At 40.5% G+C, this 25,709-nt stretch overlaps 1 protein-coding gene across 9 annotated transcripts in view; it reads left to right on the top strand.

The window, feature by feature from the left end:
* Nucleotides 1-24,350, top strand: part of eif4g1a (eukaryotic translation initiation factor 4 gamma, 1a) — a 105,212-nt gene extending 80,862 nt beyond the window's left edge. For 8 of the 9 annotated variants that reach the window (XM_055645365.1, XM_055645372.1, XM_055645366.1 and 5 more), the window contains 16 exons: nucleotides 5,365-5,601; nucleotides 5,705-5,809; nucleotides 6,936-7,095; nucleotides 7,976-8,079; nucleotides 8,197-8,305; nucleotides 8,941-9,037; nucleotides 10,470-10,801; nucleotides 12,460-12,578; nucleotides 14,653-14,825; nucleotides 15,193-15,318; nucleotides 16,892-16,973; nucleotides 17,066-17,164; nucleotides 21,627-21,770; nucleotides 22,129-22,210; nucleotides 22,305-22,448; nucleotides 23,348-24,350. In XM_055645365.1, the coding sequence (XP_055501340.1) occupies nucleotides 5,365-5,601; nucleotides 5,705-5,809; nucleotides 6,936-7,095; nucleotides 7,976-8,079; nucleotides 8,197-8,305; nucleotides 8,941-9,037; nucleotides 10,470-10,801; nucleotides 12,460-12,578; nucleotides 14,653-14,825; nucleotides 15,193-15,318; nucleotides 16,892-16,973; nucleotides 17,066-17,164; nucleotides 21,627-21,770; nucleotides 22,129-22,210; nucleotides 22,305-22,448; nucleotides 23,348-23,529 (2,295 nt within the window). In that variant the 3' untranslated portion in view covers nucleotides 23,530-24,350. The remainder of the gene's footprint in view (nucleotides 1-5,364; nucleotides 5,602-5,704; nucleotides 5,810-6,935; nucleotides 7,096-7,975; nucleotides 8,080-8,196; nucleotides 8,306-8,940; nucleotides 9,038-10,469; nucleotides 10,802-12,459; nucleotides 12,579-14,652; nucleotides 14,826-15,192; nucleotides 15,319-16,891; nucleotides 16,974-17,065; nucleotides 17,165-21,626; nucleotides 21,771-22,128; nucleotides 22,211-22,304; nucleotides 22,449-23,347) is intronic. The other variant, XM_055645370.1, reaches the window with a different exon arrangement.
* The last annotated feature ends 1,359 nt before the right edge of the window (nucleotides 24,351-25,709 follow it).

The following is a 25,709-nucleotide window of genomic DNA, read 5'->3' as shown; positions in this document are numbered from 1 at the left end:
CACCTGGTAGCCCTGAAGAGCTATCGAGTTAGTCCCACTCCCTGCTATTTTCACACACCAGGAGAATTTTTATTCTCTCAAGTTATTCATTCTGCTTCCATTATCCTTGTAGGTATCGTGCCTGGATTATGAACACCTCACTGCATTAAACTTGTTTACTCAAATTTGTTCTTTGCAAATCACCTGAAATCTGTGATTTTGGTTTCTGCCAGTGTATTTTGGTGTAGCAACATGGTTTTGTCATCTTTTACTCTAAACCTTACATGGCCCTGAATCCTTATCTGGTCTAGGGTGAATATTCAACATATGCTTCCTCATGTCTTGGATTATTTATTTCCTAAAATGTGCCCAGAGTTGGAAGTGAGTTTCCAGCTAAGTCCCTATTATGGTTATATGGACAAAACATGATTTTCGTGCTTTTGTTTCTCAGTTCTGTGGTCCTTACCAAATTCAATTTTAAAACCAATGTGTTACCTTTACTGCTCTTCTCCATTGCTCACTGCCACAATGTCACATTCATATTCCATTCTTAGCTCAATATATAATGCTCTTTCAAAGGAGGGATCTTTATTATCTTCTTTCCCAGTGCACCCCATCACTCCTATCTTTGGACACCCCTTCTCTTTGTCCCTACTCCCTGAATGTGCCATTTTGACCATTGTAGGTTTCTTGTATTGCTCCAATCACTTATTCCCTTCCCTCTCCGTATGTTTTAGCTCTTGCCTTATTTTAGTGCTTTTCCTTTTTCAAAATTTCAGAAGTCTAACCATTTACTTTGTTACCAATATATTTCTGGAACTGCAATCTACTCAACTATATAATTTTCTGTCTATGCCCCACCTAAAAATTATTTTCATTTGTTTGGTCCAAGCCCAAATGACATCAAACTTGAAAGGATGTGGAATACCACTCCAGGCTGCTCCATTTGAAATGTTTTTTCATTTGATTCTTACCGTCACAATTTTGAACCTCCATTGTCTTTTATAACATTCTCTGAGCCTGGGCGAATAACTAAAACTTCTGGATAAATTGCAGAAATATCATGCAAACTCAGCAAAGACTGCTTGGACAAGATGGGCATTAGTCTGTAGCCCAAGTTCAAAGTAAACAGAATAGTTCTGATGACTTGGCTTTACACTGGTGAAACAGGATACCGTCAACTATATTAAGGACCGGCATCATTTCACCGGGGCTGTTCAATGTGACTAATGATCAGGTGTCAAATGGGGATTCGTGACACCAACAGGCTTTTACATTATATGAAATGTAGATGTCATTGATGTAATGTCATAATTCTTGAATAGTACGCTGCAACTGTGATCCACTACACTCAATGAGGCTGCATTTCAGACAAGAATTACGCCTGATCAGTCATTGAAGATCTAGGTGTACTTTGATTGTAATCTTCGACATCATAGGGCAGATCACCCCATTTACTGTACTGAAAGTCTTGTTGAATTCATAATTTATCATTTGGGAGAAGCAGTCTAAAAGGGAATGCATGTATAATTTCCTCTGGAGGTCTGACTTAGGGTGTTGCACAATTTGTAGAAGAAAATGTGCGTTCATTATTTCAGCAATACTTTGTCTCTTTCCATCTAGTCTAAATTTCATAGCTGGTTGTCAGTTCCTGATCCCTTGCTCAAGCTGATTTTTTTCATGCGTGTTTGAGGGAACTGGCGGTAGCAGCTGGGTAAGATTCTTGCAGCCTAGTTTTATAGGCAACGGAGGCAATTTCTCTGTTTGTTCTCTAACCTATAAATACAGTTTATTGGCTGTTTCTTGCATTTTTGCTATTGCCGTTTAAATATGGCTAGCCATGCAAAGTCTTGAGTGCAGACCTGGAATTTGTCGTTGAGATGCAGGTATGATGGCGGAGTTATTAGAATTTGCTAATACCTATCTTGAGTTTTTTTGGCTGAAATCTAAATAATTCTACGTAGCTAATTTAGATGGTAACTAGGGTCCATAATGCACCATCGTATTTCTTTGGTTGATGTGGGAAAGTAAAATGTTATCTTGGTTTCTTGATACTTTATCATTTAACACCTGCTCTGCTGATGGCTGCAAGCTGCTTAAGTGAACAGCTATTGTTCTTTGTATTAACATCGCTTTGACCACAAGAGTTGAAAATGAAGCATTTACTTGCTGATTATGACCTCCATAAGTTTAAGTAATTAAATATGAGTACAGAACATAGAGTATAGAACATAAAACAGTGCCAGCAATAAAGTAGTGGCCCTGTTTGTAAGAAATCTGCTGACCAAAAGGCAAGGAAAGCTGCATTTCAATGCAGTGCCACATGAGGGCAGTCAGGCCCTCTGTTTTAGTGGCTTCATCACCTGTTGAATGGATTACAGCACCCTTTTGAGGATTCAATCAAGATTTTCTCTCAGAAGGTTGCCTTGAACCTATTGCCTGGTGACTTGGTGAGATTGCTACCATTGCGTTCCAGCGAATAATCTGCTTGATGAAAGAAGACCACTGTCATACTGGTCATACAATTAAAAGCAAGCTATCATGCCTTAGTGGCTCTGACATCCACCATGAAGTGCCTCGAGAGGCTGTACAATGCGTGCATTACCTCCATCCTTCCAGGCAGCCATGGTCCACTACAGTTTGCCTCCCATAGCAGCTGGTCCACAGCAGGTGCTGACTCCCGAACCTGACATTCTTTACTGGAACATTTACATAACAAGGACATTTATGCCAGACTCATTACTGATCATATCTCTGTCTGCAACACCATAATCCCAACCAAACACATCTCCAAACTCTTGGACCTCAGAGTTAGCACCCTCCTCTACCACTGAATCCTTGGCTTTCTGGCCCATAGACCACAATCCGTGGCAACAAAATATCCTCCAGTGGTGTCCTGTAACAGCCACATTGTGTTCTAACTGCATTTACAAACATGCACATGATACCACTGTAGTGGGCCGGAGACGGAGTACACGATGAAATCAAGAGTTTAGTGAAGTAGTGTCAAGACGACAACCTCTCTCTCCCTCAATGTCAGAAGATGAAGGAGTGAATTATAAGCTTCTAGTAGCGAGGTGGAGTTATATGCTCCAAATGCCATCAATAGTGCTGAAGTGGAAAGGATCAAGTACTGCAAGTTTCCAGCTTAACCGAAGATCTTTTTTTTTTTTGTCTACTTTCGATTTTCCCAGCATCTGCAGTTCCTTCTTAAATCTTTTTCACTCCGGTCATTCCCACTTGTCCCTTCACTCTTTGGGCAAAAGATACAAAAGTGTGAAAACACAAACCTCCAGTTTAAGGTACCGCTTGTACACAGTTGTAATCAGATGACTGAACAGCCCCCCTGCAAACTAGGTGTATCCCCATTACAGTCGTTGGACTTTATCTTTAACTGTAACGCTACAATGCAGCAACACAATGCTCTGCACTCTAGTATTTTTCTCTTTGCACTACGTGTTGCCCTTGTGTATGGCTTGATTTACTCGTGTGTACTCTGTTCACTGGATAGTATGTAAACCAAGCTATTGACTGTATCACAGTGCACACAACAGGAACATACAGGTACAACACAGATTTTCTGACATCCTTTGTTTCAAAACCTTTCTGCATTATCCGTTTTGCTGACCCAACAGTGGTCATGGCTTCCAAGAGGAGTCCAACAATACCGATGGGCTGCATAGGCCACTGAGATGCTGTCCAATTCACTGGGTGCATTCAAAAGAGTTAGACAGAGTTCTTAGGGCTAGCGGAATCAAATGATAATGTTGGCCACAGAAGTCGGCTAATGGTACCAATCTGCCGTGTCCAGCCAGGCCCAGAGCCCTGGCTGCGGGGTCATATTTGTCCCACCGATTGGCGTAGAAGTCCCGATGAGGTCGGCCGCCTCACCTGGCCTAAGCATCATATTTTCAGGGGGATTTTAAAAGCGCTCATAATTTTATCTAGATTATAAAAGAGATCCCAGAAAATCGGTAGTGGACCTGTACCAATACCAGCAGGGTTTCATGTCTGCATTGCACTGGATTGTGTCCTTAATGTTGCTTCTCTACGGGTTTGACAGGATGTAAAGACTCATCAACAAAGGGAGGATAGAAACATAGAAAATAGGTGCAGCCCTTCGAACCGTACAGCCCTTCGATCCAGCACCACCATTCAATATGATCATGGCTGATCATCAAAAATCAGTACCCCTTTCTGGCTTTCCCCCCCCGAAGGATGATAAATGGCAAAAGATTCCCTGTCCCCAATTCGACCCAGTACAGTCCTGAGTCAATGTTAAGATTAAATTAACTGGAATTTAGAAGGATGAGAGGAGATCTTCTAAAAACATATAAAATTATGAAGGGATTGGACACGGTAGAGGCAGGAAACATGTTGCCGATGTTGGGGGAGTCTAGAACCAGGGCCCACAGTTTAAGAATAAGGAGTAAGCCATTTAGAACGGAGATGAGGAAAAACGTTTTCACACAGTTATGAATTTGTGGAATTCTCTGCCTCAGAAGGCAGTGGAGGTCAATTCACTGGATGCATTCAAAAGAGAGTTAGATAGAGCTCTTAGGGCTAGAGGAATCGAGGGATATGTGGAGAAGGCAGGAACGGGGTACTGATTGTGGATGATCAGCCATGATCACATTGAATGGCTGGCTCGAAGGGCCAAATGGCCTACTCCTGCACCGATTTTGTATGTATCCATGCATCTAAGATCTGTTCCTTCACAACACGTTTCACCATCACAGATGGGAAAATATATGGCCAGGGATTATTGTTGTGCATTATATTTAAGATGCTATCTAAAAGGTTATCTGGTGAATATTGCTGTCAGACTTTGACCATCTATATAGCCAGCTCCCCAAATTTTGGCTCATTAGGAGTAAACAAGAATTTTTTAGAAATTATTTATATTTGGTTCCTTCCATCTGTTTGAATTATAGTGGTTTAATGTTGAGGTCTATTATGGCTGAATTGTTTGATGGGCCATTTCAGAATACATGATTGATTGTACTTGGATTTGGAGTTCAATATAATTCTGAATAAGAATGGTAGAAATTAGTCCCACTGGAAGCCTTCGAACCAGATATCCCAGAGGGATCCAGTTGTTGTGTTATGATTTGTTTTAAAATAATAATTTTAAAATTCATTGCATTTACCAGATTTCCTCATTTATAATGAATGAACTAGGCCCTTGCATCAACAATACAAATGAATACACATTAAAATTTTTGCGATACTCTTAATTGTATGCCTCCTATGGCTCCTGTCTAATGTTGCAGGGATATGTTTTTGTGGATACAGACAGTCAACCTATATATAAAATGTTTGTCTCTATACTTTATGCTTAAACCTGTATGCTTAAACATATTATAATCAAAATCTCCATTTCAGTCTGAAGAAAAAACTCGTCTGCAAGAGCAGTTAAAGGATGCCAGAGATAAAGCCAGGCGACGATCACTAGGCAATATCAAATTTATTGGTGAACTCTTCAAACTGAAAATGTTGACGGAACCAATTATGCATGACTGTATAGTGAAGCTGCTAAAAAACCATGATCAAGAATCACTAGAGTGCCTTTGTAGGTTGTTAACGACAATAGGCAAAGATTTGGACTTTGAAAAAGCCAAAGTAAGTATGAGAAATGTTTGCTTAAATATTTGATAGAATCGATATAATTTGTTCTTGAGATATTTGCTTTCTACAGAAAATGTTACCTCTTTGTATTTTATAGCCTAGGATGGATCAATATTTTAACCAAATGGAAAAAATAATTAAAGAGAAAAAAACGTCATCTAGGATTCGCTTTATGGTGCAGGATGTAATTGATCTGCGACAAGTAAGTTCCATTGACTAAGATAGTAAATGACCCGTATCCGTGTTGATGTATTGTGTAAACAAAATATTGTTGAATCTGAATTTTTCTGAAGTATCTTTGGAAACATTGACTACTCACTCATGCAGACAATGCATCGTCACAACAAGCACCATATTTCACAAAGTTCAACATTTAAATCGCTCGCGTTTTATCTTACAAATGGTGCTATTTTAAAGCCACGTCATAGTCATAAAAGCATTCTGTCCTTGTTAGTGTCCCCGATTACTTTTTGGATAACACAGCCAACAAAAAAGCAATAGAACAAGCTATAACACAATTTATCTACAGTAATATTTCCATAGTGTAAGTAAATGTGTCCAGGAGTGTTGGATTTGTATTGGCCGAAATTATAGACAATAGACAGTAGACAATAGGTGAAGGAGTAGGCCATTCGGCCCTTTGCGCCAGCTGTGATCACTGTGATCATGGCTGAACATCCACAATCAGTGCCACGTTCCTGCCTTCTCCCATATCCCTTGATTCCGTTATCTTTAAGAGCTCCATCTAACTTGAAAGTATCCAGAGAATCGGCCTCCACTGCCTTCTCAGGCAGAGAATTCCACAGATTCACAACTCTCTGGGTGAAAAGGTTTTTCCTCATCTCCGTTCTAAATGGCCTACCCCTTATTCTTAAACTGTGGCTCCTGGTTCTGTACTCCCCATAACATTAACTACCCTCCAATCCGCAGGAACTGATCCTGAATCTATTGAACATTGGAAAATCGCCAATGCGTCCATGATTTCTAGAGCCACCTCCTTAAGGTACCTTAGGATGCAGACCCCCCTCCCCCCCCCACCCGGGGATTTATCAGCCTTCAGTCCCATCAGTCTACCCAACACTTATTTCCTGCCTAATATGAATTTCCTCCAGTTCCTCCGTCACCCTAGATCCTCTGGCCACCAATACATCAGGGAGATTGTTTGTGTCTTCCGTAGTGAAGACAGATCCAAAGTACCTGTTCAACTCATCTGCCATTTCCTTGTTCCCCATAATAAATTCATTAAATTTTAGTCATTTTTTTGATGATGGGTGGAAAATAGTGTTATCCATGATATAATGTTTGATTGTTGAACTGCTTGTTTCCAGAATAACTGGGTGCCTCGAAGAGGTGATCAAGGGCCCAAGACATTAGAACAGATACACAGAGAAGCTCAGATAGAAGAACATCAACAGCATTTAAAAGTGCAACAACAACTACTATTTAAGCAGGATAAAAGGAGAGGTGGTGGAAGCAGCAGTAGTACAGGTGAGTTTAATAGTGATATAGATGTTTATTGTATTTATAGACATTATTCTGGAATTAGAAACTTTATGAATTTTAAACATTCTCTGCCAGCTAAATCTTGGCATCATATAAATTGTATTTAGGATCACCCACATAATCCTAAAGCATGTTATTGGTATTTGTTATATTTTACTGCAGTTATTTTTACTCCGTGTCACTATTTTTGCTTGATGTTGGATATTAGTTCAAAGATCTATACATCTTGAGCAGGGTGCTTCCCAATAATCAAATGATTGAGAGCTAATCTATGTTGTGATCCAACTTTCCTTGGTAAAGCAGCATTATTCATCGTACCTACCAACTTTCCAGAACTTGTATGCATTGGGTAGCACGGTGGCACAGAGGTATAGTTGCTTCCTTACAACGCCAGAAACCCAGGTTTGAACCTGACCACGGGTGCTATCTGTGCGAAGTTTGTATGTTCTCCCCGTAACTTGCATGGGTTTGCTCCGGGATCTCCGGTTTCCTCCCACTCTCCAAAGACGTACAGATTTGTAGGCTAATTGGCTTGGTAAAATTGTGAACTGTCCCGAGGATGATGCTACTGTACGGGGATTGCTGATTGGCATGGACTTGGTGGGCCGAAGGGCCTGTTTCCCTGTTGTATCTAAAAACTAAACTCTTAAAAAAGCATTGGTTTACTATTTCAGGACTTGCTGATTTAAAAAGGCATTGTTGGAATCTTGGCATTCCTGATCTCCTGCTGACATTGCATATGTAACTATTATAAGGCAGTATTGCTTATGATGCTACCAAGTTGTAAACAGTCGTGTGTGTGATTTGACTTGGGTATTATGATAACAGCATGCACTTTTCAATGACAAAATATTGCCGTCTCTAGGTGGTAGAGGAAATCAAGGAACTGATGAAGCAGGCTGGAATACAGTACCGATTGCAAAAAGTAGCAGGCCTATTGATACAAGTAGGCTAAGTAAGATTACTAAGGTAAGGGATTGGTCTCCTGAAATGCAACTTGCTTTAAAAAATATCAACTGTAAATGGTTTTTGATACTTGAATTCTATCCCCTGTCCCCATCCACACAAACTGTTTTTCTTAAATAGGCGGCTGGGGCCATGGATTACAACAATCAAGTGCTGGCACCAGCTGGTCGACTTGGTGGCTGGGTAAAAGGGAGCAGTGGTGGATCTGGAAGCAAGCCTAGTGACGCAGGTAACTTCAAGATTTAACTATTTTAAGCAAGTCATTCTGGCCAATATAGAAACAGTTATCAAGACATTAATGAACTGCGGATAGTCGTTTACAAACAAAGACTTAAGAGTAACATAGTATCATCATGCAGGAAAATGCCTCGTGTGGACAAAGGGCGCCGTGGCTGATGTCCCACTGCTTCATGGACCCGAGTTCAGCCATGACAGCTATTTGTATGCATTTTGCGCAATCTTCGTGTGACTGCATGGGACTCCACTTTGCTCCAGTTTTCTCCCACATCCTAAGGATGTGCTGGTAGATTAATTGGTTCTCATAAATTACCTGCTAATATAAGTAAGCGGCAATAGAAATGAGGGAGAGTTGATGAGCATATGCAAGAGCATATTACAGGTGTAGGGGAAGCTTCCTTGTATCATTCTTATTAAAGCCTTAAATTAGAACGTTAGACAATCATTCAAGGTCCAGGTGAAGCTACGTCTATGTATCTCCCGTCGTAAATTAACCTCTGAATATATGGTATTCCCTATTCTAGATCAGTGCTTATTTTGTTAACATTCTGCTCAAGAATAATTAACAGTATATTGGTGTATAAATGTTCACTAAACTATATAGCTATTTCCTATTTGTGTATTTAGGTGTGGATTCAGGAAGGACAGCCACATTAAATAGATTTTCAGCTCTCCAACAGTCTTCATCCACAGATAATTTTGATGCACGAAGAGTGGTGCCCAGGCAAGTTGATGAAATTGATTACCAGAGGTTTATATCTTTAAATCTGTGTTTGTATTGGAATTCCACTGATCTGTGCACACCAATAGAAAAATACAATGAATGCACTACATAGTATTTGTGCTATTTTGGAATTGCTTAATTTGAAAATAATTTGTGCAAATTAAGGGGTGGAAGCAAACCTCACATTGGATGAGGTTGCCTTCCTAGAAGATGGGCGACCTTGCAACTTTCTGTAAAGTTGTGTCGTCCGCAGCTGCATCAGGAAAAGTATGGTAAGAAGCAGCGCGTTTTTCGGACTGGAATCTTGAACAAAAAAGCTCATTGTTGGCGGAGCTCAGTTGATTAGACAGCATCTGTGGAGGGATTGGACGGGTGACGTTTCGGGCTGGAACCCTACAGATATTTGCAATGGGCAGAAATCTGGAAGAGATGGGAGAGGCAGGATAAAATCTGGCGAGTGATGGGCGAATACAGATGAGGGGAGTTTGACAGACGGGTGGAATAAATGACACCTAGAGGTGAAAAGGAGACAAGGCAGTCGCATGAGAAAAGAGGAGTAAAATGTAATGCTAGCGGGTGGGATACTGGTGGAAGGAGCAGGGGGGTTTTGAAGATGGGAGATGAATGTACGAGGGAGGGGAAAGGCACACGGTGTGACTCAGGTTGTGAGAAATGTGTTGCACCCGGCTGGGAGAGATGGGGGAAGGAGAAGGAAGTATTAATTGAAATTGGACACTTTTCTTACAATGTTGGTTGTATGTTAGCCAAGAGGAATACGAGGTGCATTCCCCCTGTTTGCATGTGACCTCACTCTTATAATGGACATGGCCAAGGACGGGTCACAATGGGAAGAGGATTTTAAATGGTTGGCAACCAGGCAATTCAGCAGGGCTTGGCAGACGGTTCAGTGAAATAGTCGGCTGATTTACACTGTCACATCTTGGAGGGACTCTGGGTGGGAAGTGAGAGAGGATGTGATGGGCTGCTGTTGCATCTCCTGCGGTTTTGGGGAATGGGTGGGTTGAGTTTGAAGGGATGAATGAACCAACCAGTTGCGGAGTGAGTGGACTCAATACAATGCAGAGGGAGTGGACTTCGGAAAGGATGGAGACAGGAAGATGTAACTGGAACTGATTTCCCTATGTTTGGATAAAAGACTGTTCATTTCCCCTCTATATTCCCCTCATGGTTTTATACACCTCTGAGGACCCCTCAGCCTGCTGTTCTCCAAGGAGTAAAGTACCTTGCCCAACCTTGCCTTATAAGCTCAGGCCCCTGGCATCCTGGCAATCCTTTGTGCACTCTTTCTTTCCTAAGCAGGGTGACCACAACTGAACACAAACACATGGGGGGGAAAAAAAAAATCATGTGTTGAAATTGGGTTTCAGTTGCAATTCGCTTAACATGGATCTCTTTTTTTTGGCGTGTTCAGCAGGAGTAGTTCAAGTCGCGATAGAAGTGAAAAGGGTGATCGTGAGCGAGGAGACCGGTTTGAAAGAAACGAACGTTTCGAGAGAAGTGAGAGGAATGATCGATTTGAAAGAATTGAACGCAGTGAAAAAGGTGACAAAAGCGATCGCGTTGAGAAATCTGAAAAGACTGACCGCAACAGACCTCCGCTAACCAAGAGAAGCTACAACAAAGAAGTCGATGACCGAAGTAGGGAAAGGGAACGACGAAATTCTCAAGAACCTGTAAGACGTGTGGCCAGCATGACAGAAGAGAGAGATCGAGGATATTCGAGAGATCCAAGCAAAGAGCCTGGTAAGTTGTCTTGATTTAAAATTTTATTTTGGAATTCTTAACAAGAACATAGCATTCTATAAGTACAATTTTAAAATTATACACTACATTTTGCAGTTATTTGGTGTTTGCACATCAGGATTACTATAACTATCAAAACGCTTCCACATTCTAATATTTTAAAGAATAATATAGCAGTTTGGTCCTTTCCAGAATTGTATGCTTTCAGTGACAAGCTGCTGGAGGAGCTCAGTGGGTTCAGCAACATCTGTGTGGCAGGGAAGGAAATATTAATGGTAGACAAAAGTGCTGGGGAAACTCAGCAGGTGCAGCAGCATCTATGGAGCGAAGGAAATGGGCAACGTTTCCGGCCGAAACCCTTCTTCAGTCTGAAGCGTTGCCTATTTCCTTCGCTCCATAGATGCTGCCGCACCCGCTGAGTTTCTCCAGCACTTTTGTCTACCTTCGATTTTCCAGCATCTGCCGTTCCTTCTTAAACAAGGAAATATTAATGTTTTGCGTCAAAACCCTGTATCAGCGCTGAATGACATATAATTACAGGGAATTGGGAATGCTAATGGAATTCTGGCTTTTAATTCATGGGAAATGGAGTGTAAGAGTAAGGAAATCCGACTGCAACTGTCATTTGGTGTATGAGTATTATATTAGTGCAGACATTCTGTACTAAGTTTGCTCATTATCTAGAGACTCGTGGAACTGCGGATGCTGAAAACTTGAGCAAAATGCAGTGCCGGAGTAACCCAGCGGGTCAGGCAGCATATGGAGAGAATGGAAGGTGATCTCTTGGCAGTTCCTTGATAATATCCGTGGCAGTTTTCCAGTGGATGGCTGGCTCTAGACGCGAGCGTAACACAGGTAGAGAAAAAAAACCTAAAGGTGGAGGTTAATACACAAAAGGACATAGTGCTGGAGTAAAGGGCCTGTCCCTCGAGCATGCGGCTCCATGCAGCAAGCGCGACCTAACGTGGTTGCTTGAGCCGTACGGCCTCGCGGGGCCAGTCCCACTTCGATCGCCGGAGCCATATGGAGTTGTGCGGAGCTGGTCCCGACATCGCGCGGGGGCTCCGAAAAACGGACCGTGTTCAAAAATTCCGCGCGGCAACGGCCTGCCGACCCGCAGTCATCTCGACACCATACGTCACGCGCGAACTCCCCGCGGACTTCTCTCGAACTTCACGTCACTCACTCGACCTCCGCATGGCCCCCGCTTCCAGTTTGGTCACGCTTGCCGCATGCAGGTCGCATGCTCGTGGGACAGGCCCTTAACTCAGCAGGTGTCAGGCAGCATCTCTGGATAATATGGACAGATCCGTATCCAGATCCATCAAACTGATCAGGCCCTGACTGGCCCAGAAAAACAAGGAACTGAAACTGGTGCATGCATGTCAGTTCTCAAAGAATATGAAGTGGGTCCATGATTTACGGATGAGACTTGAAACTGTTTTTCCAATAGCATCATCGAGTTTGTTTATGGTACCGTTTGAATAATTTGAATTTTGTGTGCAAAAAGATGTTGCAAGCTTTATTTAGTACATGTTGGTAAATGACCACTGATCAAGGCACATTTAAATTAAAAGTAGCAATTATCTACATTGTGGGAAGGCTGCGATGATTCAGACAAGTTTTTAAAAAACGTATTCCAATTATTATTTTACCAGTTAAGCTTGAACCAATCTCTGTTTCTACAACATCTGATAAATCTGCCCTTTCTGATGAAGAGTTTGAAAAGAAATCCAAGGCCATCATTGAGGAATATTTGCATATCAATGATATGAAGGTGAGCACAAATGTTAATCAGTAGACAAAAGTTAATCAGTTTATTATGTTTGAACAGATTAAGTGGCAGTCCTATTTAATTTGGCAACTTGGAAAATTAGCTTGCTCTGTGCTGTAGAAAACTATTCAAGGCAGATTGTACAGCATTGTAACTGGTAGTGATGGGGATGGAAAAAATAGTGAAGTGAACTTGGCAATTCATGAACTGTCATTACACAGCAAATACCTCGTATGTTGCAAAACATACTTGGCTAATAAAGTATGATTATGATACCAGACTGTGTGCAGCCTACTAATTAATAAATTTGCCCATCGTTTATCAATATTTGTTTTAGGACTGTGGTAATCATGACGATTTTAATCATATAGATTGGACAAATTAAATTGGTGTAGGAAGCAAGGACAAATCCATGATGTATCAGGATAGCTTCCTAGAATATATGAGGACCCAACTGGAGAAAAGGCTATTGATTGGTAGAGCTCAAATTTAATTTGAGAGCTAAATTGGTCTTGGAACTAATGCCCAATCTTAAAGGGAATCTGTAAATTGAGTTGGCTAAAGTGGACTGGTAAAGTTGATTAACGATGGACAGACATTTAAGGAAATATTTTAAACCTTGGCATACGGTATAAAAAGATTAAGACAAACGCACATTGAGGCTAACTAAGGAGCTGTAGTTTGATCTTGGGCCTACTGTTGGGGCCATAGACCTGCAAGACACCTAGACATAATGGCTTGCAGCCTGTTGTCTTAAGGGAAATGAGTGCAGAAACTTGGATGTGTTGGTTATTATCTAGCAAAACTTCTTTGCTTCCGGAGAGATCCCAGAGAAATTTATGGTCATTATTCCATATGGAAACAAAGGTTTAGGCCAGTTAACTTTTCATCTACAACTGGGGAAAATGCTGGAATCAATAATTAAGGCGGTAATATTTAGAAAATCGAGTTAATATGGTTTTGTAAAAAGAATATTGTATTTGACAAGTTTGCGAGTTCCTTGATGATAATAATGGGAACCAATAAATGCAGTGTATTTGGATTTCCAGAAATTTTTTGATAGTGCCTTAAAGGAATTACAACAAGGTAGTGTGTTGGCTTGTTAATGATAGGTTGGTACAGAAAGGGTTTGGCTAAGTAATGATGCACTTGGGTTGAAGGCTGTGTAGAGAAGGTTTATTAAATTCCAGGGATGAAACCATTGATCGTGGTCAACCAGGTTGGATTTAAACTCTTTGGAGTATAGATGAATGAAGGTTAGCCTTATTGAAACAGATGCTGAGGGGAAAGACAGGATGCATGCTGACAGAATATTTTTCGGAATGGGATTGTCTCGAATGAGGAACATTGTTTAAAAATAGGAAGTCACCCTATTTGGGGTGGAAATAAGGAGGAATTTCTTCTGAGGGTTATGAATCTTTGGAATTCTTCACCTCAGATCTTTGAACAGATTAATCAAGGAGACACAGAATGCTGGAGTAACTCAGCGGGACAGGCAGCATCTCTGGAGAGAAGGAATGGGTGACATTTTGGGTCGAGACCCTTGTTAATCAAGGAGACAACTGCCAGACATTCAAATTTAAAACTAAGTTGAGGTATATAGGGAGAGAGAGAGTATAAAAGTATTGTTGAGGATGAGAATAGATCACCCATGATAGTGTGTGATGTGATAGATGTGGCCCTTGTGGCTAAGGGGATCAGGGGGTATGGAGAGAAGGCAGGTACGGGATACTGAGTTGGATGATCAGCCATGATCATATTGAATGGCGGTGCAGGCTCGAAGGGCCGAATGGCCTACTCCTGCACCTAATTTCTATGTTTCTATGATCTTGCTGAATGTTGGGGCAGGATCAATGGGATGGATGGAGTTAAGTTATTTTCACAATGAAGAGGTTATAACCATATAATGGCAACATGGTATTTTGATTTGTTATATTCATTATTATAAAGCAGCATATCTTCTAATATGCTACATGAAATATTTAATATTGTTCATTCAGAAGTTGGGCATATTTTTATAACAATATTTTGTGCAATTTTTAAAAAGGAAATTGATAGCCTATTTAATTTTCTTTAGGAAGCATTGCAATGTGTACAGGAACTCGAGTCATCTAAGATCTTGCACGTCTTTGTTCGAAGTGGGGTCGAGTCAACTTTGGAACGAAGTGCAATAGCAAGAGAACATATGGGCATGCTTCTGTACCAACTTGTAAAAGCTGGCACTCTGTCAAAACAACAGTATTACAAAGGGTAAGCATGTACACACTGTGTGCACTATGGACCTGCACGTTTCATTACACATTAACCTGTTAATTTTACCCCAAATGTTTTCTAGCTACATCATTTTGAAAAGGCTTTTCCTTTCTGGTAGTTTGATCAAATGTTTCTAAATTACCTAAATCACTTTTTTCTTTCTCCTTTTCCACTCTGCCCACCCTCTATCTTACAGGCATTTGATAACTGGGTGTTTATATCTTAGCTTTAAATAGCATATAAATTTGAGCATGAGTGTGATCTGTATTAGTAGATGGAACGAGTACCCTTCTGTATTTAAAACTTACATGTTTCTAGTTAATTATTTGTTCTATACTAAGTCTTTTATTTTTACATACCACAGGCTAAGTGATATCCTTGAAATAGCTGAAGATATGGAAATTGATATTCCACATATATGGCAATACCTTGCTGAACTAATTGTTCACATGTTGCATGATGGAGGTATACCAATCGCAGAGCTTTTCAGGTAATGTTTCCATTTGTAATGTGTTCACCCAGCAGCTGTTTAAAAATGACAACCATCATGGGAATTATGGTGAATATTATATTTCATTTAAAAATAGTTTTGCTAGCACTTCACATCACCATGGAGTTTGTACCATGGTGATGTGAAGCCAATGAATTCTGAAGTGTAGCCGCTGTTAATACTCAGCAACTACGAGCACAGAACAAGGTTTCGAGCAGTAATTAAAGAAATGTTTTTTGGTGATGAAGACTGGGGGATAATATTTAGCCAGTACACCAACTATATTGTACCTTTTCAAATAACATCAGGGTTTTTTTTAAAATGTGAACAAAGTCGCACTTGCAATATTATGTAACAGTGTTCAGAATGGTTTTGTAGCTACATTCTCAAACTTACGATCTATTGTATGTATTCACTGAATGACGAGGGTTGCTAGTTTAAAGCTGATTTCAAGTTCAATTAAATATGTACATATATGATGAGATGTTACGGCACAATGGCACAACCTCTGCCCTAGAGACCTAGGTTCTATCCTGACCTCAGGTGCTGTCTGTATGGAGTTTACAAATTCTCCCTGTAACCATGTGGGTCTCCGCCAGATGCTCTGGGTTCCTCCCACATCCCAAAGACTTGTGAGTTTGTAGATTAATTGACGCTTCCAAATTGCCCCGGGTCCTTAGGGAGTGGATGAGAAGGTGGGATAACATTGAACCAGTGTGAATAGATGAGCAATGGTTGGCGTGGGCTCAGTGGGCCAAAGGGTCTGTTTCCATGCTGGATCTCTAAATTAAACTCAAAACTAAATATGGATGTATTCAGGTTTAGTTGATTTAATAGATAATGTTTGTACCTGGCAAATAACGATTGCAATGTCTTCCTCTTGGCATTCAGTGACATTGCTTTCATTTAATCTTGCCAATTAGTAATATGTTGGGTTCACTGTTGATTGGAAAATCTACTGGAGAAGCTACTCGTATTTTGGTTAACATGGCTGGTCAAAATATGTGTATTCTGGTCAATGACTGACATCTAGACTCCAAAGCCATTCTGACTATTTGCAACATTATGCTATACATGTGCCTGAATGAGGGCAGCTGCATCAATGTTAATAGTGTCAATCACCAACTAGCGCTTGTTCATTTTGTTTAAATGCTAGAAATACCCACTCTGCACCACATCACCATTCTCAAGGTTTGAAGCTGCTTGGGGGAGGGGAAAAGTGGGCAGCTCACTAGAATCCTCCAGGACAGTTAGAGATGGGCCAGTGATCTTCCACAATGACACTTAAAAAAAAAAAAAGATACCCCTTCTCCTATTGCAGTTGTATGCAAGCAGTAGTGGATGCGGTGTTTTCGAATGATGGAACAGCAAGACTGTACTTTTACAACTTGCTCAACGCCAGAAACGTGGCGATTCTTTGTGTATGTGTATTGTATGCAAAAACAGAATTTTACTGTACATGTGGCAAAGTATAATTGAAAATCGTCTTGGGCCACACAGGTAAAGTTGAAGTCATCCATTCATTTGGAAGTCTTTCTGAAATTAATGTTTAAAAAAAATCTTTTCCCAACAGAGAAGTGGCCAAACCACTCATCACCATTGGAAAAGCTGGGCTTCTGCTCGCTGATCTTCTATGTGCACTGTGCAAAGAAATGGTAATTTATTTTCATTTGTCTAAGAGCATACTTTTATACCAATGTAACCTTTAAGTTTCTAAATCCCAAATATTGTTAATAAAATTGTGCAGAGCCGAAAGAAGGCAGGTTCGTTGTGGAGAGAAGGAGGTCTGAGCTGGAAGGAATTCCTTTCTGAGGAAGAGGACGTTAACAAGTTTGTCACTGACAAGGTATTTCATAATAGAATTTGTATGCAAACTTTGCATTTGAGGCACGGTAATGATAATATACCCACTAGCCATAGTCATACAGCACAGCTTTCCTATGCCGGCCAAGGTGGCCTCTATCCCTCTAAACCAGTGGTTCTTAACCTTGTTGGGCACCAGTACGCGCACACGCAATGTGGTATGTACCTTGTTAGGTTCCTAAACATGGGCTCAACAAATTGATATGTTATTTGTGTCCCCTTCATGACCCCCGGCAAAGCCTCAAATGACCCCCATAGGGGGGTCACGACCCCCAGATTAAGAACTACTGCTCTAAACTGTAGATGTAGCCCAGACCATCACGCAAACCAATTTCCTTTCCATGGACTCCATTTACACTTCACGCTGCCTCGTCAAGGCCACCAGCATAATCAAGGACCAGTCTTGCCTTGGTCATTCCCTCTTCTCCCCGCTACCATCAGGTAAGAACACAGATGTTTGAAAAAGCATACCTCCAGATTTGTGGACAGTTTCTTCCCAGCTGTTCTTAGGCAACAGTCCTCTCACCAGCTAGAGTGCGGTTCTGACCTCCCATCTACCGCACTAGGGACCTTTGAACCATCTTTAATTGGATTTTATCCTGCACTGAATTTTATCCTGCACCCTTAATCCTTTATCTGTACACTGATTTGTAATCATGTATAGCCTTTTTGTTTTGTTGACACCATAAAGCTTTTCACGATACCTCTGTACATGTGACTATAATAAACTAAAGTAAACCTTTCTATGTACCTGTCCAAATGTCTTTTAAATGGTTTAGTTTCTGTCTCAACTAAATCTTCTGGCAGCTCATTCCTGATGACCTGGCATTGATTCTGCTACTCTGGGTAAAAGACTATGTATTTGCCCTTTCTAGCCCCTCGTGATTTTATCCATAGCCTGCCCCACCTTTCCCTTTGCGTCCTGGCAACATCCTCTTAAATCTTCTCTGCACTCTTTCCAGCTTAACACCTTTCTCATTTCAGGGTGTCCAAAACTGAACACAATACTCTAAATGTGACCTCACCAGTGCTTTGTGCAGCTGTAATCTAACATCCAACTTCTATACCTTGACTGATGAAGGCCAATGTGCCAAAAGCCTCCTTGAATATGCTCATCTGCCCACCATGTCTGTACTGAGATAAAATAATCTCATCTGCCATCATATGATCCACACTCCATTCCCAGCGCATCCATCTGTCTATCTCACAAATGCCACTCATATCTGCCTCCTCCACCACCCCTGCCAGTGTGTTCCTGGCACGCACTACTCTGTTTAAAACTTTGCCCCAGGCATCTCCTTTAAACTTTGTCCCTCTCACATTAAAGTTATGTCCTCTAGTCTCTATCTACTTCTCATAATTGTATATACTTCCATCAGGCTGCCTTCATGCAGCATTCTGGTAAACCTTGTCTGCATGCTCAAAACCTCTACATCCTTCCTGTTGTGGGACGACCAGAACTACAGGATCTACATCCCGCTGTATACTTTGACAGCCTTCCTCACTGTCTGTAACTCCAGGCATCTTGGTGTCGTCTACAGACTAACTGATGCTTCTACATTTACATCCTAGTCAATTCTATACATCACAAACAACAGAGGTCTCATTGCAGATCCCTGTGGACTTTGAGCAAGAAAAATGTTCTTCTGCCATAATCCGTGATTGTCTTAGGAGTAAGCCAGTTCTGGATACATATGACCAAGTCACCGTGAACCCTGTGCACCTTTCATCTTCTGGTTCAGCCTATCAATTACAGTTGTGTCATTAGGCAATGTGTTTGCTTCCTGAGCATATTGCTAGTTTTGATATTTGACCTGGTATCTCATCACATCCATAAATCATATGCAATTTTGAGAGATTTGTTTGTAAAGTTCTTAGAAATGCTACTTGATGCAGGGAGTTTGCTGTTAATGAACAAATATTCATTTCTACGCATCATAACACTGGCTGCAATGCGCCATCTACAAAATGCACTGCGTTTATCCCAGCAGTATCTCAAAGAGGAAATGTAATGAGAGTGATTGCAATGATAGTGGGGTTGCCTCATTAAAGTGGGATTGAATAGACTGGGGTTGTAGATGCCCACAGGATGTTTCCCCGGGAGAGAATTCTAAAACCATGGGATGTGCTTTCAGAAGGTTGGGCTTTTAAGATAAATTCTCTTCCCACAGAGAATTTTGTAATTTCCTGTCTTGAGAGGTCCATGTGAAGCATTAACATTGTTTTCATTCAAAACTGAGATGCGTGGATTTGTAGACAGGGAATAATGTCATATAGAGAAATGGCATTGAGATGGAACAGCAGCCATGAATGGCATGGCATGTACAAATGACCATATTCTAACTTGTCCTGAATATTACCTCCATATGCCAAATAAATGAAAGAATACGAGAATTGGAATTGATGGACCTTGTGGCCTCTTGAGTCTGCTCTGCCAATTATTGCAATCATGATCAATCTCAATCTTCAACACTTTCCCCATATGATCTTTGTAACCCTGCATTTCTCTACAATTCTTAAACTTTCAAGATCAACCTTGAATGACTTTTCTATTTCAATGATTAATGGATTGCTGTTTCACTGTACGGACCCTGAATGCCCTCTAATGTTGGACATTTCCATCCTGACTGTCTGACTCAATTTACATCTCGTAATTTAATAATTCCATCAAGTCTCCGCAGAACCTCTGACATTCCAGAGCAAACAATTCAAGTCTGTCCAGCCTCTCTGTAGCTGAAACCCTCTAATCCAGGCAGCAGTCTGAAGATGGGTCTCGACCCGAAACCTCACCCATTCCTTCTCCAGAGATTTTGTGTCTACCTTTGATTTAAACCAGCATCTGCACTTGTCCTACACAGAAGTCTGGTAAACCTCCTTTGCATCCTCTCAAAAGTCTCCACATCTTCCCTGTAATTGGGCGGTCAGAACTGTGCAGGCTACCACCTATCACCTTCCTTGGTTGAACAGCAACCGATGTTCCTCTGCGCCCGTCCACCTTTGTGCCCCGAGGTAGCCTCCTGCAGCCGACCTTGAAGGCATGATAGAGCGTTACCCTCTCCTCCTGGCCTCACTCCTCTCCCTTCTCATCCACTATCGCCTTCTCCATCCTCCCTGGCATGGGCTCCACTTCCAGCTACTGCCATTCTCCTGCTCTCGTGGAAGTCTTGCAGTTGGCCACGTGTGGTGCCCTCTCGAATGAAGGGTCCCAACCCAAAATGTTATTTGTCCATTCTCTTCACAGATGATTTCTGTCCTATTTCTGCTTTGCCTGCTTAAGTTCCTCCAGCACTTTGCATTTGGATGTAAATGTATATGGATTAGTTAGTAAGTTTGCAGGCAACACTAAAATTGGAGTAGCAGCAGAGGGTGAGGAAGGTTGTCAGAGGGACAAGCAGGATATAAGTCTGTCTGAAGAAGGGTCTCGACCTGAAAAATCACCTTTTCCTTTTCTCCAGAGTTGCTGTTTGACCCGCTGAGTTACTCCAACCTTTTGTGTCTGTAATCAGTTACAGATATCAGCAACACAATAGCAGATGGAACTTAATCTGGACAAGTGTGAAGTGTTAAATTTTGGGAGGTCAAATATAAAGGGAAAGCATGCAATTCATGGCAAGACCCTTGAACAGCATTAATGTACTTGGGGATCTTGTGGCCCCAAGACCATAGCTCCTTGAAAGTGACATGGCAAGTAAATAGTCCTGCAATGTTTGCCATTATCGATTAGGGCATTGAGAATAAGAGTCAGGTAGTAATGTAGTTTAGGCTGCATTCCAGTATTGTGTGCAGGTCTGGCCACCACAACATAGGAAGGATGTAGAGGCTTTGGAGAGAGTGCAGAAGATGTTTACCAGAATGCTGCCTGGATTTGAGAGGATTAGCTATGAAGTTGGACAAACTTGCACGGTTTTCTCTGGAGTGTCAAAGGTTCCGATGACCTGAGAGAAGTGTCTGATCACTTGCAACTCTTACCTTTAATTTTCCACCATTTTTAAATTACATTTTTTATTTGTTCTTCTCAAGCGGAATTTCATATTTTTCTTCGTCAAATTGTCAATGTTTTGCTCATTTATCCATTGGCAAGTCACATTTCCACTTTGTATCAGCAGCAAAAACATGGATAAATTGCTCCTCACCATCAGTCCTTAACTGATCCTTGAGGCTCTTGTCAATTCAAGAATTCCTTGAAATTCCTCTGGTTTAACTCTGCTATTTGTTTTTTTTAACTAATTTTCTATTCATCCTTCCCTTCTTCTGATCACTAATAATTGACCGCCTGGCTTAGTTTTGTTCTCCTGTCATTGAAAACTGATTGTACATTTGGTATTTGCCTATCTACTGGGGCTTTCCATAATCTGGGGATCTGAGGATGGCAATCAATGCATCCACTAGTATGTATCCAAATAACTTCATTTCAAATGACTAATTTCAATTTTATCTACTTATAGAAAGTAGAATTTACTCTGGGAAATGAATCTGATCTTGAGGCCACGCCAAGCAAAATGGAAATGTCCTTTGATGAACTGTGTGAACAGTTTGATAACCTAATTAAGGAGAAAGCTGAAAACCAAAGAATATTTGATTGGATTGAAGTAAGTTTACAACATAATCATTCTAAACTTTATTTTGCAGCAGACGAAATATCTTGAAATTTAGAAAGAAAAAGTTATAGATCCACTTTTTAATATTAGGCATTGTAGCTTATTTAACTGCCAATATGCACAATTTTCTATGTGGGAATTGGCTTTTGTAAAATTGTGCTTCCCATAAATCACATATGGCGTTAAATATTTTTTTTTAATTGAAGTGTTCCATATTTGTGGAGGGTCGGGGTCGAAAATGAGATCATTAATATCTTTAGATGTCGAAATGCAGCTTATATAATCATACAGTAAAGAGCTAGGTGTAATTGTAAATGCTAATTTATCAAAGTAAAAATCTGTGTTCTAGGCCAATTTAGATGAAAAGCAAATGATTTCACCACACTTCATCAGGGCATTAATGAAGTCTATCTGCCATTCTGCTGTTGTATGTAAGTATATCTTTGATTTTTGTCTTAAAGCATTGAAAAAGTATTATGAATTATTAATCCATTCTTTCTTTTCATCCTTTCTTGCCCATTTTAGTTGAAACCCCTATTCGTGTTGAAGTGGACATCATTAAAAATAGGGTGAAAGTCCTGACAAAATACCTGAATTCTGATCCCCAGCGTGAACTACAAGCACTATATGCCCTCCAGGCATTAATGGCAATATTAGAACAACCAGCAAGTAAGTCGAGCATTTGTTTTCCAACTATTTGTAGACCACCTGCAGGTTTTGTTTAATCCGAGGACATGTCTGAAAAAATACGTACATTTCAATCCCAAAGATTTATTGACAACTTCATAGTATTCGGAAAGCCTAATGTTGGTCTCTTGCGGGTTACTTTCCATTATACGGATAAACATCTAATCAGTCTGAAACGTTGCTGTAGCACAACTTGAATGATTGACATTTTGCTGAATCATCCCAATTATTTTCAAGTTTGATAAATCAGAACAACTTCTGTTAGCTATACCATAAATTTGCTTTTGCAGTAGCAGAAATGAGGTTACTTGCTACTTGTAGTGGTTGATATCACAGGTCCTACTTGTCTGACTACAGAGAGATGGAGAGTGAAATGTTGGTTCCGTCGTCTCTTCCAATTCCCACTAAAAGTGTATTTCCTATTGTAAACATAAGATTGGCACTTCAGTATATTACTAAAGTTTTCCAATGCCATTTGAATGACAATTTGTAGTGAAAGATGCCACAAGTGTAAAAGCTGACAAATGTTTGATTTCTGATGTCACAAAAATGACTATTCAATGGATTATAGATGACTTTGAAAGAGTTTTCCTTGGCCATGTTCAACGCAAATCTGACTGAAATAGTGTTGATTGTAAATGGAAATTTGGCACTCATTCACTATATCTGTAGTAGTAGTTCAAAGCATTGCAACTTAAAATTGCTCTGCACTCCGCAACCTGACCTGAACTCAACACGTACTTGGGATACTGTACAGTTCTGGTCAGGCTGTAGCTTACAGTAAGATGTGGCAGAATGATGATTAAGATGAATGTGATCATTTATAGGTGTTTGTTTGGATACTTGCACTGAAAGGTGTATATTTTCTATTTTCTTTGCAGGTTTACTAAGGACATTTTTTGATGTTTTGTATGATGAGGATGTTATATCTGAAGAAGCCTTTTATAAATGGGAGTCCAGTAAAGACCCAGCAGAGCAACAAGGAAAAGGAGTAGCTTTGAAATCTGTGACAGCTTTCTTCACTTGGTTAAGGGAAGCTGAAGAAGAATCGGAAGGCAATTAGAAATCATTATTGACACATATCAGTCATATGACGAATCGCATTCGGCAGATGAGGACTGCCCTTTTGAGTTTTTGCACAATCAAGTGCTTGGTTCTGAGAACGTCAATTCAATAAACCCTTGGTACTTCAAGGTTTTATCTATTTTTTAACATCAGCAGTTCATGTCTAACAAATATAAACTATTTAGAAAATAAATTAGGGCTGCTGAGATGATCTTTGAAATTAGGTGGTTGTCATGGGCATAGGAAAGTGGTGGGGATTTTTGATTTTTTTTAAAAGAATGGTGGATACCTTGGTGTTAAATCACCAACGATGCAAACTAATTTAGGGATCCCAGGATATATCAACTTGGCTTCCCTATGCTAGATTTTTTTGAGGGGCGGGGCACCCAGACCCTTGGACTCCTCTGTTCTTATGCCTATGAGTTGTATAAAAAGCCTTGAACAAGCCTGTAGTGGATTTTAAAAATCAGTAAGAGTTTAACAGTTTAATTAGACAAAACGAAAAGCAGTACAGTTCCTAGATGATTCTACTTAATGTAGGACAGTTAGGGCAGTTCTGTAAATATATGTTTTGCAATATTGCTAATGTAATGCCATGTTATTTCTGCTGTCTTTGATAAAGTGCAGCAGTGTCTCCTGTATTTATAGAATTCCTCAGTTCATAAGGTGCTTGTAATTATCAACCAGAATGAATCCTTCATTGATTACAGTTTAAATGAATGTGTAAATACTTTTGCTTTATTAAGTATTTAATTAAAAATTAATGCCTCTTTTCACATCCGAAACTGGAAAATAAAGAACATATTGCAAAGTAATAAATGTGTGTTTTAATTCTCCTGGTTTGCCTCAAGCAGGATCATCTCGCGACAGACGTCCACATCTTTCTAAGGCTTCTGCAGTTCCAAGACATGAAAATTTAAGTGCGTCTAAATTGTTACTGGGGGTGCAGCTGTAATCTGCCGTTTCAAATTTATCGTATGTTGGCAACGTGATGTTTTGGCTTTATAAAATGAAACAATGGGATATTTTTTATGTCCTATCAATAATTGGATAAGATATATTGATCTGTGAAATTAGGAAAAAAAATGTATTAACATTTTGTTCGTCAAAGTTGAGTGAATGGCATTGGGAGTTTTTCAGCACAGTTATACAGTTTGGTCACCTGCAGCAACTTTTAACTGTTACAGCAATCATTCACAGATTTAAGAGCAGACAACCTCAAAGGGAAAGAGAAACTGCTTGCACAGATTCAAATTCTGTTCTGATCAACCTTGTAGCTCTTTTAAACCCATTTCTGGCAAGAAATGCTTGTTAAAAACAGACTTGTGAGCATCCTGATTTAGATTGGTCTTGACTATGTCTGCAAAAGCAAATTTTAATGTGCTCCCATCTAATGTTTTTGTGTGTCTCGTTGATATGGAAAAGTTGGTCGGCACATTTGAGGTTGTAGGTTTCAAAGTCTTGCCTGATGGTGCTGTGAATGTAGAAGTCCAAAAAGAGCAATGCGCCAATTTTGTTTTGAATATTAAATGAAGAAGGTACTTTTGTATGATTGAATTAGCATGGGATTTATTCTGATAAACCAGGCATGCAAATAGCCCATTTGCCCAACTCATCCATGCTGAACTAAGCTAGTTCGATTTGGCCCATATCCCTCGAAATCTTTGTTATCTATGTGTCTGCCCAAGTGGCGTTTAAATGCTGTTATAGTGCTTGCCTCATCTACCTCCTGGAAGCTTGTTCCATAAACCTTCACTCAAAATGAAAATATTGCACCAGCTTCTATTAAATATTATCCCTCTCACCGTAAACCTATATCGTCTGGTTCTTCATTCTTGTGCCCTGGGTAAAAGTGCATTCATCCTGCCCCTTCATAATTTTGTACACCTCTATAAGATGATTCATCAGCCTCCTGCACTCTGAGGAGTAAAGTCCTAACCTGTCCTATAGCTCAAGCCCTCAAGTCTTGGCTACATCATCGTAAATCATCTCTGCACACTTTCTGGCTAAATGGCATCCTTGTGGCGGTTCCTGGGGAGTAGGCCACTCCCTGGTTCAACCCCCTCGGCACTTGATGGACAGGTCCGGGGGCGGCTTCCAGCTACGAAGATAAGAGAGATTTTTGGTGCGAGACCAGCCTTCAGTCACTGAAATGGAGAGTAGTATGCTGTGCTCATT

The sequence above is a fragment of the Leucoraja erinacea genome, chromosome 14, assembly GCF_028641065.1.
Source record: "Leucoraja erinacea ecotype New England chromosome 14, Leri_hhj_1, whole genome shotgun sequence".
Lineage (NCBI taxonomy): Eukaryota > Metazoa > Chordata > Chondrichthyes > Rajiformes > Rajidae > Leucoraja > Leucoraja erinaceus.
The sequence above is the reverse complement of the archived record's forward strand: the minus strand, read 5'-3'. Positions and strand labels throughout refer to the sequence as shown.